Genomic DNA, 18,118 nt, shown 5'->3' with positions numbered 1-18,118 from the left:
TTTCACAGTGGAAGACAAGAACAACCCCAATACTTACAGGTACTGCAGAAGAAGTTATAGAAATGAGAAACTTAGAACAATTATGGCTAAGGACAAAATACTGAGCAAACTATCAGGACTGAAGGCAGACAAATCCCTGGGGCTTGATGGCCAACAATAAAACAAAGAATTGTGGATGCTGGAATGTTGAACTGGACTGAAGAAGGGTCATCGGAGAAAAAAAAAGTTAACTGTTTTCTCTTCAAAGATGCTGCTGGACCTGCCGATTTCCTCCAGTAATTTCCATTTTTGTTTCCAATGGTTTACATCATAAGGTCTTAAAAGGAAATGGTAGCAGAGATAGTGGATCCATTAGTTATCATATTCCAAAATTCCTTGGATCCACGAATGTTTGCAGTGGATTCGAAAAATGTTAATATAATGCCCTTATTCAAAATGTGAGAGGCAAAAAGAAGCCAACTACAGATCATAGTTTAGTATGTGTCATTGGGAAATTGTTAGAGATTATTAAGGAAACAGGGCATTTTGAAAGTCAAAACACAATACATCATGGTCAGGGTGTTTTTAAGAAGAGTAAACCATGTTTGACTGGTTTGCTAGAGTTCTTTAAAGGTGTAACAAGCAAGGTGGATAATGGGAATCCTGTGAACGTAAAGTATCTGGACATCCAGAAGATATTTGATAAGCTGCTACACAAAGATTTAAGGTAAGATCACATGGGGTTGGGGTAATTTATTAGCTTGGATATAGGATTGGCTAACAAACAGAAAGCAGAAAGTTGGAATGAAGGGGCCTGGTTAGCAGGATGTAACTCCTGGGGTGCCACAAGGTTTGATCCTTGGGCCCCAATTGTTTACAATCTATATTAATGGCTTGGGTACAGGCTAGAAGATAACTGTAGTTTAATTTACAGATGACACTAAAATAGGTGGAAAAATTAGCTGCAATAAAGAAATCAGAAATTGTACAAATGAACATGGCTAGGTTAGGTGAATGGGCCAAAATCTGAAGACAGAGTTCAAAATGGATAATTGTGACGTTATCTATTTTAGTCAGAAGAATAGAAAGGCAATTTATAAACTAAATAGAGGGAGAAGTTTCAGAGTGCTTTGGTGCAGAAGGATCTGTGTCTATGTGTATGAATCACAGAAAACTATCAAGTAGGTACAGCAGGTAGTGGTGAGGATGGCAAACAGAATTTTGGCATTTATTGCTAAAGGAATAGAACATAAAATTTGCTGCAACCATACAAGGTATTAGTGAGACTGCAGCTGAAGTATTATGTATAGCTTTGATCCCCTTATTGGGGGAAGGATGTAATTGTATTAGACACAGATCAAAGGAGATTTAGTAGATTGATTCCAGAGGTGAGGGTTTTGACTTAAGAAAGATGGAACAGTTGGGACTATACTGGCTAGAGTTTAGAAGAATAAGAGGAAATCTAATAAGGCACATACAATGTTAAAGCACACTGACAAAAGGTTTCCTCTTGTGCGGCTATCTAGAATGGAGAGATCATAATTTCAGAATAATGAGCAGTATATTTAAAAACAGATGAGGATAAATTCCTTCTTTCAAAGAGTCATGAATGTGTGAAATTCACTATCCCAGATGGCTGCTGGGACAGACTAAATTTAAGGACATAAAATTTTTCACTAGTAACAGGTTGAAGGATTAATGGAGATGGTTCAGGAAAGTGGATTTGAGGCTGGCATGAGATCAGCCATCATCACATTGAATGGCAGAGTAGGCTCAAGGATCTGAACTGACTAGTCCTGTTCCTAGTTCTTACAGTCTGTTGTGACTTTGCATACTTGCACCCTGGTCCTTCTGCTAAAGAATTGTACCCAATTTTACATCGCATCTCCACACTCTTGCTACAGAAATGTATCATTTCTCTGCATTGAACCTCACCTGCAATTTACCTGTCTACTCCTCCAATGTGTCAATGTTCTTCATTAGTTTCACATTGTCCTTCTCAGTTTACAATTCTTCCAGGTTTTGTATCAAAACGCCACTGGAACTTTCCTCTAGCATGAAAAATATTAATTGACCATTATGCAGTTTTCAATTACTCAGCAATTTTGTCTCCAAACTATTACTGTCCCTAATATTCCAAGAGCTATAACTTCTCAAGTATCTTGTGTCACAGCATCAAAAGCTTCTTGAAAGTTGATGAATACCATATTAAAAGCAATGCCCTCAACAACCTTTTCTGTTCCACAAATAAAGATGAAAAAAAACTAATGCAATTCACATTTAAAAAAAAACTTCAAATTAAATTTTCTTACCCATTGTCTATTCCATTTAATCCCAGCTTCTTGCCAATATCTCCAACCATTACTCCAGGCATTGCAAGCAAGGTCTTTGGATCTCTGATCTACATACATTTTGATTTTCATGGATGTCAAAATAAAAAAAAACGAAGGGGGATTAGAAATTGACCACTCACTTTTGAAACCAAATTTCAAACCTAGACTGATGGACAGCAAGGTTTATAAAATGTCTTGCATGTTTAACTAATTTGGGCAAAGTTGATCCATATTCCAATGGATTGACCTTTATCATAATTAATCAAAGGTCAGAGCATGGCTGACCTAGAAATGCTAGGTTTTGATATACTTGTTACCTGAAATGGAAGGGTAAATTCTCCACCGCCTTATTAGTGTAAAACAAATATAGTAAAACAAAACATTTGTTATACTCAGCCACAATAACTTAAAATATACATATCAAATCCTTTTAAAAGTTATTTTGGCAAGAAGTGTTTGCCAACATTTCCAGAAAACATAAATCAAAACAGGCAAATTGTCTTCTTGTACAATTTGATCACCAATTCCATAAATCAAGCTAAATCAAAACAATAGAAAATACATAAATGAATCCACAAATATTTAAGAACAGTAATTACATTTATATTACTGACCACAGCTCTAAACTACATAACTTGGGAACAGGACCTAATTGATACAAGTTTAGTTTATATCACATTTCCACGCAGTTTGCAAAAGTTGATCAGAGTTAGCCCATGCTTCTCAGTTCCCAGTTTCATTCCCCATGGCCATGCTATTGTACAGCGTTGCTTAACAGAAGCTAGGTACCACTTGGAAGGAAATACAAGAACAGAAGAAAGCGGAGTTACAGTAGGACTTTTGATCATTTGTGTCTACTCTGACATGTAATAAGATGGAGAAGAGTTTCATCAGATGTTGCCGAGTAGGGGTGTTTCACCTGTGAAAAGAAACTAGTTAGGCTGGGTTGTTTTCCTTAGAACAGAGAAAGCTGAAGGGAATCTGAATGAAGTAAACAAAATCATGAAGGGCAGAGATAGAGCAGATAGGGAGAAATGTTTCTCCTTAGTAGACTGGTTAATAAGCAGGGAAGAAAATGTTAAAAAAGGTAAGGACCAGACAACTTAGAGGTAATTTGAAGAAAATTGTTACCATCCAGAAGATGGTAAATATCCAGAACTCACTGCCTAAAATAAAGTGGTGGAAACAGGAACTGTCAAGACATTTAAGCATTTACATAAGGACTTGAAATGCCATTACATACAGGACTACAGGCCAAGTGCTGGGAAATGGATTTAGAATAGATGATTGCTTGGTGCCTGATGCTAACACGATGGGCTGAAGGGCCATGATATTAAAAACTCTGACTTGATCATGGCCCACCTTTAACTTCAAATCTGTTTTCTCACACTGCCCTATTTTCCCTTAATTCCCTTTGTATTCAAAACTTTATTGATGTTGAACTCAAACATACAATATAGTGAGCATTCACAGCTCCTTCAGGCAAAAAATTACCAAGATTCCCTATCAGTTGAGTGAAGGAGTTTTTCCTCCTTCTGTCTTAAATGGTTCTAGATTCTCCAAAAGGAAATCTTTTCTTTGCTTCTACCTGTTAATAGTCCTACCAGAACTTAATGTACTTCAATTACATCATTTCATATTCTTTAAATTCCAGGGAATGTAGGATTATTCTTTGCATTCTCTCCACCCAGGACAATTCCTTCATTCCGGAAATCAGTCTAGTGAACCTTAGTTGCATCCTCACTAAGGCAAGTGTACCCTTTCTCATGAGACTAAATTGCAGAAAGCTTTTGGTGTGGCATCACCCATGCTCCATGTAATTTCAGCATTATTTTTATACACTTACTATTCTGTAACAAAATCTAACATATCATTTATTTTCCTAATTACTTGTGGTGCTTCTATGTTAGCCTTCTGTGATTTATGTACCATCAACAACAATAAAGTTAAGAATGTAAATGTTGCCCTGCTTCTTATCATTCAAAACAAAAACAAAGTGGATATATTCACAGTTCGTCACCTTGTATCCTGTTTTCTTGTCCATTCATTCAAGCTGCTGATACAGCTCCTCAATACATACACCATAAAACAAAGCAGATGTAGACCTTTTTTTAAGATTAGATTCCCTTCAGTGTGGAAGCAGGCCCTTCGGCCCAACAAGTCCACACCACCCCTTGAAGCATCCCACCCAGACTCATCCCCCTATAACCCACACACCCCCGAACACTGTGGGCAATTTAGCACGGCCGATCTACCTAGCCTGCACATCTTTGGAACGTGGGAGGAAACCAGAGCACCCAGTGGAAACCCACGCACACACAAGGAGAATGTGCAAACTCCACACAGACAGTTGCCCGAGGCTGGAATCAAACCCGGGTCCCTGGTGCTGTGAGGCTGCAGTGCTAACCACTGAGCAACCGTGTCACCCATTTGACCAAACAAGGCTGCTCTGCCAATCAATGAGATCATGGCTGATATGATAACCCTCAAATCCACTCTCTTGCCTTTTCTGACAACCCTTGATTCTCTTACTGATTAAAATCTGTCCATCTCAGCTTTGAATATACTGAATGACCCAGCCTCAACTTCCCCAATTAACTTTGTATCATTAGAAAATATTGATACTGAAATAACTTGAGAGAGGCCGGCATTACATGACCAAATCTCCCTTTATTTATACATGGAAAGTCCTTGACACTCCCTCACAGCCAGGTCTAAGTGAGAGGATCTCTGACATTCCAGTTTATCTGACAGTCAACATTCCCTGATTGAGGGTGTTAATCTGGTCCAATCAGGGAACTCATTCTAGGAGGTCAACCTGGATGACTTCATTACAATCACTACAGATACATTACACTCGGTGCTATCATTTACATAGTGTCTAATCAATCTATTAGAAGATGTCATTACACAGCAGTGGAACAGGGTGGGTGGCAGGGAGGGAACTTGAATACAGGCCTCCTGGTCCAGGGGTAGGAACACTGGCACCATGCCACAACTGCCATCTTAAGCCATTAATATTGATTGTAAACAGCTGGTACTGATGCCTAGTATTTGAAGCACCAGATGAGTCAACCTGAAAACGTCCCATTTGTTGCAACATTGTTTTTGGCCCATTTATAAATTCTCAATTCCTGTAAAATATAAATAATACTAAAAGGGATAGTTCTGTAAAAAAAATGGTTGTTAGTATTTCTATAGTCAGGGATTAGGATTTGTTCATTTATTTTAAAAAATCTTTGAAACAGAATTTGCACCATGCTTTAAGAAATGTAGCTATTAAATTATATATAAAAACAAAATTTCAGGGGCGGAGTGTAAAAAAAATGTCTTACTTGAACAATAAAAGAATGAAGCCCTTGACAGACTCCATTAGGAGTTTCGAGTTGTGCAAATACAACAGCATGTGTGGCAGTTTTCCCCATGTTTCCAATCCAGAATTTAGCTGCTTCGAAGTCAGGAGAATTGATGATGAATTCCTAATATTCCAGAAAATTAAGAACCACAATAACACCTCGGAAGTTATTACTGGTTTTCAGATAAAATGTATTAGAAATTACGTGGATAATTTCAGTATATAATAAATTACAAAACGAATACCATTCAAGCATTACATAGCTATCCTTTTACCATTAATATTTGCTGGCTGATCTCTCATGGTTTTGCAAAAACAATCAAGGCTACATGTAATTTCAGCTCATGCATATTTTGACGTCAGGATTAATTTGAGTCCAGGACTTGAGGCAGAAGATATAAGGTAAAAAACAAAGTCATGGTGAATGGATATTTAATGAGTTAGTGAATGAAAATATGCAGTAGTGTCTCATGATTCAGGTTTGAATTTACTATTGTTTCTGATATGAACTAATGGCTCAACTCTGAGGTGTTGCAAATTGAACTAAAATTGTGCAATAAAAGGAGCAAACAAGTAAAAGGCACATGGTGACAACAACTGCTCCATGCTTTAGGACTTTTCTTGACTGTGGAGGTCTTTTTCGTCAAACACTCACTGCTTTAATTTGTTGAAGGCTGAGCTCCATGTTATAATATATCTAATGTAAAAAGCGCATGTTGCTACAGCATCTTGGATTCCTTGGGAGCCGTTTGATTCAGTTGGCTGAATGGCCGGTGACGACTAGCTAGGATGGATTCTGAACCCGCTTCGGTATCTGACCTGTGCTGGAAATTGCAGCACTGTAGGTCTGGTTTCAGGTATGGAACTCAAAAACAAGACGAATAAGATGTAATATACCTGTATACTATTGAGGGAAATTTAAGCAAGGTGGGCAAAATTAAAACCCATAAAACATATACAATTAATTGTGAAATAGATTATAACCCCCAAGAGTTAACAAATAATGCATGTCTACCAAATATTAATCTATAAAACAAGGGCATTGGATAACTTATTTTTAACATTCAACGATTATAAATAAGAGCTTGACAGATTTCTTGGTTCATATTGTACTGTCCTTCAAATTACATAGGACCCTTGCAAAACAAAGACCAACTCATCTTTCATTTTTGCTTTACTTTTTCATTAGTGAACATGAAAAACAGTGATGATCTCAAGGCGAAATGTTATGGAATTTCAGTCGTTACAAACTCCAGTCCCATTTACTACTATTAATGACAACTTTACTGGAAATAGATGCCAAGAGGGAGAGAGATGTAACATGGTCTTTGATTCAAAATAATCCTGGACAATTGGTCACTTCCGACATTTCCTCTATTTTCAAATGCTATTGAAATTGGCTTAGCTTGAGTATTTTTTGTATTTTAGCATTCCTAAGATAGTATAATTACACCATAATGTACAAGACAATTAAAAAAACCAGAATGTATAATTTGGACAGAATTGCTTTGAAATCTTATTGGAGCACAAGTATGTTTCACTATTTTTTGAACAGGAAGATTCAAAGCACAAAACAGGAGGAGTCGGAGAAAAGTAATTATCAGAGGTACTGTATTGTTGATTATTCATGTGGTTTGATGTGAGGTTGATTTATAATTGTTATTTCAAATATACTGAGTTCTCAATCTCAGCTGTTGTTAGTCATTAACACGTGGTGATTGGTGGCGTAACACTGGAAGTATATCATGGGGAATTTTCCCAAGTCATCATGGCACACCCTCATTGATATCCCAGCAGCTAGCTATACATAAGCATTGGAGATAACAAGGTGTAGAGCTGGATGAACATAGCCGGCCAAGCAGCATCTTAGGAGCAGGATAGCTGATGTTTCTGATGAAGGGCCTAGGCCCAAAATGTCAGCTTTACTGCTCCTAAGATGCTGCTTGGCCCGCTGTGTTCATCCAGCTCTACACTTGGTTATCTCAGATTCTCCAGCATCTGCAGTTCCTATCATCTCTTATACATAGGCTAAAGCCTGCTAATGCTTATCTACTGTGGGACAGGAAGAATTCAAGACAGGAAGTGACGAAAAGGAATTCAGGCTGAAAAATGTTTTCTCCAGACTTACTTCATATGGGTCTTAGAGTTGCTACGTTAGTTTATGGCTAGCATATAGTTGTAGGAATCCTTTTCAATTAATCACCATAAATGGATCATGTGCGTTGCAATAAACAAACTAATTCTGGCATTAGAAGCAAAACCTTTCAGTATGCATAACTGAATTACTGAAGGCCTGCCTTATTGCAGACTGAACTTAGTTGGCCGATTCTGATTCTTACAGCAACTTTGCCAATGGCATGAGGTAATGGAACAGGTTCAGTCACAAAGTAATTCCTGGCCACTGCCTGGAATAAAGGAAAGGTTGATGCACCTTGTAAGACGATGGGTATAAGAAAAGCAAATAAAGAACCAAAAAGGAGCAGCTGGGATTTGCTCACATTTTTTCCACTGCAAAAATAAAAATATGAAATTATATTTGCAACTACTTGCTACCTGAAGGGCCCAAATGAGCAATCTTTAATTTCTGAAAACTGCAGGCTAATCTGTTTTGTTTGGCAATCCCAATGCATTGTAAAAGAAATGTCTGGAGACCCCAAATCATCATTCTTCATATGCAACTTTGTTAAATACTTAAAATGGTTACACATGAAACTGAATTTAAAAATATAATACAAAAGAAAGCCAGTATCTTCCAATGTATGGAGGAATTCACCACTAAAGAGAAAGTACAATTGACTTCAGCATTCATACATGAAACATCTGACCTTTTATTTAATCTAACCATCACTTTATGATTAAACTTCTAATTAGCTCTAAAGAAGACAATATTTTTCTGATTTACAAGGGATAAGTAAAGTTACCTACAGCTTCACTTTAGAAGTAGTTAATACGCAGCAGGCTATTCTATGCTACAAGTTTCCTAGTAAAGCAAAATATCCCATTAATTACAATGAGCTACGTAGGAAATATGCTAGCTATTCGGAATAAAGTAAACTATTATTGAAAAGCATTGTAGAACATTAAACTATGATTTCTGCTTCCAATTAGAGAGATATGAAAATCAGAAGTTAATAAGTGAAAACAAAATATTCTAAGCATGTTATAAACTATTTATCTCTGAATGCATGATACTAACCTTTGTTTCTGGATCATACTTTGCTGTTGTTCTCATAGCTCTAGCATTGCTACCATGGCTCAGCTCAGTCAAAGCAAAACATCCAAAGATCTATAGATAAATAGATAAATAAATTGTGAAAAATATTTGAAAGAACATACAAAACAAAATACTAAATAACTCCAAAAGTGAGTGAGTAATGAGAGAGAAGAAAGAAGTGACAGGGAAATGAGTAATCACAAAAGTGCTCTAAAACTTCTCTCAAGTCATCACACATTGCTACAAGAGACAAGTATGTCGTACACTGAGCAAACCAACTTGCATTCCACGTTTGTTGACATTATTAGTACTCAGAATCAAAAATGTAGTGTTTCCTATAACATTAGCATAATTTCTTTTATGGATGTTTTGGAAAAGTTGGACTCCTGAGCCATTATATGGGAAAAATAAAACAGAAATGAAATGCTGCAAATGTAGGAAATCTGAAATAAAAACAGAGAATGGTGGAAATACTTAGCAGATGAGGAAAGAACTGAAATATTAATAATTTGTATCTACAGATGTTCTCCACTCTGCATGTTGTTATTTCCAGCATTTTTTATTTTTACTTTAGATGAAAAAAGCAAGCTGAGAAGATGACACAAAGAGATGGCAAAGGGGAAGAGACCAGTTAGGTGACTGGGCAAGAAGGCAGTAGAATGAGTTTTATTTGTAAAATTACCCACTTTAGTATGAAGAAAATGGAAATATTTCTTGAAAAGGTGAGAAATTGCGACATGTTGATATTCAAAGATTTGGTTGTTCTTGTACATACAAGATAGATGGTTAACATGCTTGCTCAGCAAGCAATTACAAGGGCAAATTGTACGGAACCTTTATTGCCAGCAAATTGAAACATTAGTGTAAAGAAGGCTTGTGGTAATTATACAGAAATTTATATGTGGCTTTGGTTAAATTACATCAAGACCTGGGCACAGTTTTGGGTTTCCTGCCTAAAAGAAGAATATACTTGCCTAACAAAGCATCTGTCATTCTGATTCAGACTGTATTTGAATGACAGAATGATAGTACAACACATTCACTCTTGGACAGCAGAGATGGATTAGACTGGACCTTAAACCTCCAGAGTTCAGAAGAATAACAGATGCTTTTATTGAGATGTACAAGGTTCTGAATGGGCTTGATAAATGTGTATCATAACAATTGTTTCCCATGGCCAGAAAGTCTAAGACCAAGGACGGGGTGGGCTACAGACCTAGTAAGAGGTCAGACATTCAGAATTAAAGGTGAGAAAAAAACAAAAGCTATTCTTGGGATGTGAAAGAGACAGTAGAACTCAGTAAAATTACAATTAGGAGGGAAGTGGTAATCAGGCTATGATCTTTCAGTTTGCTTATTAGTCTCCTGGTCCAGGTGGACTTTTTCCTTAGGGTGACAAAAGCGGGGACTAATGCGAGATAGAAGATGCGTTGGAGTTAACTTTTAAAAAATCTCTAATCAGAAAAGGTTCTATCAGACTGAAAGGCAGTAAATATAAATCCTCTATTCAAGAAGGGAGGGAGATGGAAAACAGGGAACTATAAGCCAGGTAGTCTTAAGTCTGTCATGGGTAAGTGAAAAATGTCAGAATCAACCATTAAAAAGATTCTGGTTGTGCATTTATAAAGCAAAATTCAAGGTAATCACAAAAAGTCACCATAGCTTTGACAAAGGGATATCATTTTCAACTAATTTATTAAAGTTTTTTGAATGAGCAATTTAGGTGGGGGGAGGCAATGTAACTGTGATAGTGTCACAGGACTAGTGATCCAGGACTCAGGCCAATGTTCTGGGAACATGAGGTCAAATTCCACCATGACACAAAGTGAAATTTGAATCCGATAAAATCTGAAGAAGCAATTTACACGGTGGATAGAAGTGACCCAATGGATGGACTATATTTAGATTTCCAGAAGGCATTTGATAAGGTGCCGCATCCAAGATAACTGGAAAATAAAAGCTCGTAGTGAAGACGGTAACATAGTGGCACAGAAAGTTGATTTCTTAGGAGAAAACAGAGTATGCATAAGTGGGTCTTGGTCATTTTGGCAGGATGTGACAAGTGGAGTCTCACAGGAATGTGTGCTGTGGCCTCAAGATTTTACAACTTACATCAATGACTTAGACGAAGGGAAAGAAGGTATGGTCGTTAAACTTACAGACACACCAAGATAGGCTAGAAAATGTGGTGAAGAAGACATCTATGTTTGTCCACAAACTCCTAATATGTTGAGTATGTAGGCAAAAATCTGGAGACAGGATATGTTGTGGAGCAATGTGGAGTTGGTGACTTTGGCAGAAAAAAAATTAAAATTGTGCATTATTTAAGAGGAGAACAACTCTGGAATTCTAAAGTAGAAGGATTTAGACGTTCCAGCGCATGAATCACAAGAAGTTACCGTGTAGGTACAAATATAATTAAAGGCTAAGGGAAGGCTCTCTTTTAAAGAGACGAATTGAGCATTACAGTAAAATTGTTATGTTTCATTTCAACAGGGATATTTGAGAGACCACTTCTCAAATATAGTGTGCCATTTTGCTCTCCTTACTGAAGGAAATAAATGCAGTGGAAGTATCTCAAAAGGTTTACCAGATGGATATGTCAAGTGAGTGGATTGTGTTGTGAGAATAGGTTGGACAGGTTAGAAACATGAGCGATGACTTAAAGTATGAAAGATCCTGATTAGTCTTCACTTTGAAGGATGTTTTCTTGTGGGACCATGTAGATTAGGTGGTAAGGTTTTACAATAACAGGTCATCCTTGCAGAAATGGGAGAAGGAGAATTTTTCCTCTCATATGGTTGTTCAGCTTTGGAACTCTGCTCATAAAAGGTGACAGTGGTGGGCATTACGCATTTTTAAAAATAGTTGGTGAACATATTTTTATGTTGTGGAATCAAAAGTTAGAGGTAGATTAGAATGTGGAATTCAAAATACAAACAGCTCAGCCAAGATCATTCTGAATGACAGTGCAGGCCCAAGAGGCTGAACGGTTTAGTTTAGCTCCTATTTTGTATGTTACTATGCCCCACTTCAGGAAGTTATGTATAATCAAATTATTATCATGTTCCTTTTTACAGTGCATCCTGAAGACAGACTTGAAATTACTGAATTACTTGAAATGTCAAAAAAGTACCTCCATACTGATTATCTTCTCCAAAAACTGATGATGCCTACTGGATCCAGAATTTAAAACAGTTCCTCCAAACATCTGAAATTAGCAGGTCAAATTCTAATTAATGAAGATTTCACTAATCAGAATAAAATCAATATTAACTTTACATTTCAAAGCATAAGCTAGAAAAAAAAATGAAATAGCTTCAAAGTATTAAAACACAAAACTATCCTGATCAACAAAGACAAAAATTCAAGTCAGTAGTGGTTCTACCTACACCCTGCTTACCAATGCATTTCTCATATAGCCGTCAACTTGTTTTACAACAGTCTCCTCTCAGGAGCTATGCTTCTGTAGAGATCTGACACCATTTTAAAGAATAGGTCATTGGCTGAAGGAAATTTGGGTTGTCCTTGGGACGTGAACAGTGGTTCATTTAAATCACAGGACATTTATCTCAGTCCCCGGACATCACCACAAGGGTGCTACAGGGTAGTTTCATTAACCCAAAATCTTCAGCTGCTTCATTAAACATTTTCCCTCCATTATAAGATCGGTACTAGTGATTTTTTAATCATGATTGCACAATGTTTAGCACCATTCAAAACGAGTAGTTTACGCCCATATGCTACAAGACCTGGACTATATTCAGGCTTGATATGCAGCAGGTTACATACGTATCACAAAAATGTTGTCAATGGTCATCTCCAGTGAGCAAATCTAAAACATCTCACTAATATTCAAAATTTTTACTATCTCTGAACTTCTCATTATCAACCTCCTCGGGGTTACTATTTACAAAAAAAAACTGACCTGTACCATCTATTCATGTATAGTAGCTACAAGAGTAGGACAGAGGACAGACTAGGAATTCTGCAGTGAGTATCTCACCTCCTGACTCCTCATAGCCAGTCCACCTTCAGCAAGGCACAAACTTAGGAGTATAATAGCATACCTAACATCTGTTTGTATCAGGCCAGTTCCAACAACACTCAAGCAGTCTGACACTATTCAGAAGATAGCCCATCTAACTAGTACCCATCCACCAGTTACAACATTCTCTCAATTCCCATCAACACACAGTGGCAATAGTGTGTAGCACCTACAAAATACACTGCAGCAACTCATCAAGGCTTCTTGGACAGCACCCTCCAAATGCACAAACTCCAATGCCTAAACCAACAAGGGCAGCAGATGCAAAGGAACACTATTAACTCCAGGGATTTTCTCTAAACCACACACCGTCTTGACTTGGGACTATAACCACTATTCCTTCACAGTCACTCGGTCAAAATCATGGAACCCTCTTCTTACAACCACCATGGGTGCACCAATGCTATATTGACAACAACTGTTCAAGATGATGGCTCACCAATGAGGGATGGACAATAAAATGTTATCAGAACAATGGTGCCTACATCAATAGAAATATTACTTTTTCCAAAATCAAGTTATTTCTTTCTTTAGAAGTAGTTATTTAGGAATTATAAATAAGGACAAAAAAATTAGCAGTACCTCAACTCATACAAGTCTAAGTATCAGTAACCACAGGATGAATCAATTTTACATTTCGGTTTGAAAGGGAGGAGACTGGGGCTAAGTCCAATATTTTAAATAAGGGCAACTACATGGGCATTGTATTGAGCTATTTAAGGTGAACTGGCATATTAGGCTAAAGGATAGATCAAAAGAGACAGTCCCAGACTTTTAAGTAGAGATTTTAGAATACTCAGAATAATATTCCCATTGTAAAGAAAAATTATAAGGGAGGACCACATCACCCCCCCACCCCCGCAATCCCCACATCCTGTCTGTGCTCAAAGATAGGAAAAGCATCTACCTTGAGCAAAAAAACATACAAATGCACAAAAGGTGAGCAGCAGGTTAGATGACTGGTCAGAATATAAAGAATGGTCGAGAAGGCTACAAAGGTTGTTTAGTCCTAAGAAATTAGAATGAGAGCAAGTTAGCTTGAACAGCAGGAGATTCTACACATATTTAAAGGATATTGCTATAAGTCAGGAGGTGGAAGGGAGAGGACAGTCTGGTGAAATTACAACCACAAAACACATGGTACTAAGCAAACTGACAGAAGTACCAGTTTCTGGACTTCATCCTATGTCTTAAGAGGTTGTAAATGCATTCATGTCAAGTTTTACAGAATTCCTAGACTCATGAATGATTCCACTGGACTGAAAAATAGCAAAAATGATTCCTTGTATTCAAGAAGGGAGGGAGGTAGTAAACAGGAGCTGTCGGTCAGTTGGCTTGATGTTGGCTATGCAGAAGCAAATAGAATCAAGCATTAAAGACATCATAGATGTGCCTGTGGAAGAATTCAAGACAGTCAGAAGACAGTATGGCTCAGTCAAAGGGAAGCTTGCTTGACCAACTTATTGGAATTGTTTGTTGGAATGACACATGCTGTGGATAAAAGGGAGTCTATAGGCATACTGTTATTAGATTTGCTGAAGGTAATTCATAAGGTGCTACAACAAAAGTTACTGCAGAAAGTAAAAGACCATAGTGTAGGGATAAAATATTAGCATGGACACAAGATTAACTGGCTGATAGAAAACAGACTGCAGAAAAAGGAGTCTGTGTCTGATTGGCAAGCACAGTCCAGCAGGGATCTGTGCTGTGGCCTCAACGTTTCATATCATTGACTTTGAAGAGGTGAGCAAAGGCATAAGAGCTAAACTTCAAATCAACACTAAAATAGTTGGGCAAGTATGGAGAGAAGAAAATATAAGGAAGTTGCAGACAGATATAAAATAGGTTGAGTGAGCGAGTGGGCAAACCTCTGGCAGATGGAGTACAATGTGGGAAAATGTGAAGTTGAGTGCCTTGGCAGGATTAATTTTTTAAAAAGTGTTTTAAATAGAAAAATGACTGCAGAATTCTGATGTGCAGAGACATTTAAGTGTTCTGGTGCATTAGACACAAACAGCTAAATGTAGGTACAGCATATAATCAAGGTGGTGAATGGAATGCCGTCCTTCCTTACAAGAGAAATTGAACGTAACAATAAGAGTCTTATGTTTCAGTCATATAGAGTTTTGCTGAGATCACATCTCATAAACCAAGTGCAGTGATGGTCTCCTTCTTTAAGGAAGAATGTAAGTATTCTGGATGTGAGTTTGCTCGCTGAGCTGGAAGGTTTGTTTTCAGACGTTGCGTCACTTTTTTTTTTATTTGAAAAAATATACTTTATTCATAGAATGTACAAAAAAATAAAACATTTATACACCTACCCAGTCATGCAAGCCGCTCCGGGTTACCCAGGGGGTACGTACACCAACTAAAGGAAAAAACAAAACACAGAAAAAAAAACAAAGCAAAGAAACCACCCCGGCAGTCGTCACCCTGCACAGTCCCAGTTGGCCCCCTGACCAGTTGGGGACAGAGCCAGCTGGGCTCAGTTACCAGATAGGGTTCTTTTTTCTATTGTGGACGAGGGGGTTCATACGGTGGTCTTTCCCCACTGCGCCTTGGCGGCGGCTGCCCCAAGGTTTAGCGCGTCCCTCAGCACGTAGTCCTGGACCTCGGAGTGCGCCAGTCTGCAACACTCGGTCGGGGTCAGTTCTTTCAGCTGGCAGATCAGCAAGTTGCGGGCAGACCAAAAAGAGTGTCTTCCACCGCATTGATGGTCCTCCAGGCGCAGTTGATGTTGGTCTCGGTGTGCATCCCCGGAAACAGCCTGTAGAGCACAGAGTCCAGCGTCACAGAGCTGCTCAGGACGAACCTCAACAAATACCACTGCATCCCCCTCCAGACGTCCTACGCATAGGCACACTCCAGAAGGAGGTGATCAACAGTCTCGTCCCCCCCGCAGCCACCTCGAGGGCAGCGTGCGGTGGTGCAGAGATTCCGGGCATGCATAAAGGATCTCACTGGCAGAGCCCCTCTCACCGCCAGCCAAGCAACGTCCTTGTGCTTGTTTGAAAGTTCTGGCGATGAGGCATTCTGCCAAACGACTTTGGCAGTCTGTGTGGGGAACCACACAACGGGATCCACCCTCTCCTTTTCCCGAAGGGTCCCAAGGATACTACGTGCTGACCACTGCCTGACGGCCTTGTGGTCAAAAGTGTTTCCTTTCAAAAATTTCTCCACGAAGGACAGGTGGCACGGAACGGTCCAACTACTCGGAGCGTTCCGCGGCAACGAGGCCAGGCCCATCCTTCGCAACACCGAGGACAGGTAGAACCTCGGTAAGTAGTGACACTTGGTGTTTGCATACTGAGGATCTACGCACAGCTTGATGCAGCCATACCCAGAGGTAGCCGTCAGGGCGAAGGTGACGTTTGGTACGCCCTTTCCCCCATTTCCCAGGTCTTTGTACATGGTGTCCCTGCGGACCCGGTCCATCCTCAACCCCCAAATGAAGTGGAAGATGGCCCGGGTGACCGCAGTGGCGCAGGTCCAGGGAATAGGCCAGGCCTGCGCCACAAACAACAGTACCGAAAGCCCCTCGCACCCGACAACCAGGTTCTTACCTGCGATGGAGAGGGACCGGAGCGTCCACCTGCCCAGCTTCTGCTTCAATTTGGTGATGCGCTCCTCCCAAGTCTTAGTGCACGCCCCAGCTCCACCAAACCAAACACCCAGCACCTTCAGGTAGTCTGTCCTGATGGCGAAGGGGATGAAGGAGCGGTCGTCCCAGTTCCCGAAGAACTGGACCTCGCTCTTACCCCTATTGACTTTGGCACCCGAGGCCAGTTCAAACTGGCCGCAGATGTCCAATAGTCTACTCACCGACCGACGATCGGTGCAGAAGACAGCGACATCGTCCATGTACAGGGAGGTCTTGACCTGAAGGCCTCCGCTGCCTGGGATAGTCACGCCCTTCAGGCTCACTTCCGTCCTGATGGAGGCGGCGAAGGGCTCCACACAGCACACGAACAAGGCAGGAGAGAGCGGGCAGCCCTGCCTGACTCCAGACCTAACAGGAAAACTGTCTGATTCCCACCCGTTGATCGAGACTGCGCTAACGATATTGGCGTAGAGCAGCTGGATCCAGTTGCGGATGCCCTCCCCGAACCCCAATTTGGAGAGGACGTCCCTCATGTAAGCATGAGAGACCCTGTCGAAGGCCTTCTCCTGGCCCAGGCTGACAAGGCAGGTGTCCACCCGCCTGTCCTGTACGTAGGCAATCGTATCCCTGATAAACGCGAGGCTCTCAGCGATCTTCCTGCCCGGCACCGCACAGGTTTGGTCAGGGTGAATCACTGACTCCAGGACAGACCTGACCCGGTTGGCTATGACCTTGGCCAGGATTTTGTAGTCCACGTTCAAAAGTGAAATGGGACGCCAATTCTTAATTTCTTCCCTCTCCCCCTTCCTCTTGTAAATGAGGGTGATGATGCCCTTCCTCATGGACTTGCACATTTCCCCGCCCGAAGCGCACTATCGTACCTCCAGCAGGTCCTGGCCGACCAGGCCCCACAGAGCGCAATACAGCTCGACCGGTAAGCCGTCGCTTCCGGGAGTCTTATTCCTCCCCAAGGACTTGAGGGCTCCGGTCAGCTCGTCCAGGGATATCGTCCGGTCCAGCCACTCCCTCGTGCCGTCGTCTAAGACCTCTGTGATAGATGACAGGAACGACTCGGAGGCCGTGCTGTCCGTGGGCTTCGTGTCGTACAGTCTGGCATAGAAGGATCTGCTGATCCTCAAAACGTCGGGCCGAGCGAAATCACCGAGCCGTCGTCCTCCTTCAGCCGGCTAAGCACAGAGCTCTCTTTGTGCACCTTCTGAAAGAAGAAACGCGAGCACATCTCGTCCCGCTCCACGGAGCGGACCCTGGACCGGAAGATTATCCCGGAGGCCTCTGCGGCGAAGAGCGAGGCTTGCTGGCCCCTCACCTCGCGGAGGTCCTCCATGACATCGACCCCCATCAACTGCAGAAGGAGCAGGTTCTGCACCCTTTTCTGGAGTCGCGGCAGCTTTCCCCGCCTCTCTCTCGCCTTCTGAACATCCTTGAGGACAAAGAACCTCTTGATGTTCTCCTTCACAGTCTCCCACCAGTCGCCTGGAGACTCAAAGAGGGGTTTCACGGTTCTCCAACCGGCGTACTCCCGCTTAAGCTCCTCGACGTTCTCTGGGGTCAACAGAGTCGTGTTGAG

General features: G+C 40.5%; 1 protein-coding gene across 3 annotated transcripts in view; it reads right to left on the bottom strand.

Moving 5' to 3' along the window:
- The window catches only part of acox3 (acyl-CoA oxidase 3, pristanoyl), a 182,939-nt gene that overhangs the window by 140,822 nt on the left and 23,999 nt on the right, over nt 1–18,118 (bottom strand). For 2 of the 3 annotated variants that reach the window (XM_059645781.1, XM_059645790.1), the window contains 4 exons: nt 12,018–12,092; nt 8,864–8,953; nt 5,648–5,791; nt 2,292–2,380 (listed from right to left, as the gene is read on the bottom strand). In XM_059645781.1, the coding sequence (XP_059501764.1) occupies nt 2,292–2,380; nt 5,648–5,791; nt 8,864–8,953; nt 12,018–12,092 (398 nt within the window). The remainder of the gene's footprint in view (nt 1–2,291; nt 2,381–5,647; nt 5,792–8,863; nt 8,954–12,017; nt 12,093–18,118) is intronic. The other variant, XM_059645786.1, reaches the window with a different exon arrangement.

The sequence above is a fragment of the Stegostoma tigrinum genome, chromosome 1, assembly GCF_030684315.1.
Source record: "Stegostoma tigrinum isolate sSteTig4 chromosome 1, sSteTig4.hap1, whole genome shotgun sequence".
NCBI classification, from domain to species: domain Eukaryota; kingdom Metazoa; phylum Chordata; class Chondrichthyes; order Orectolobiformes; family Stegostomatidae; genus Stegostoma; species Stegostoma tigrinum.
This window is presented reverse-complemented; position numbering and strand designations above follow the sequence as displayed.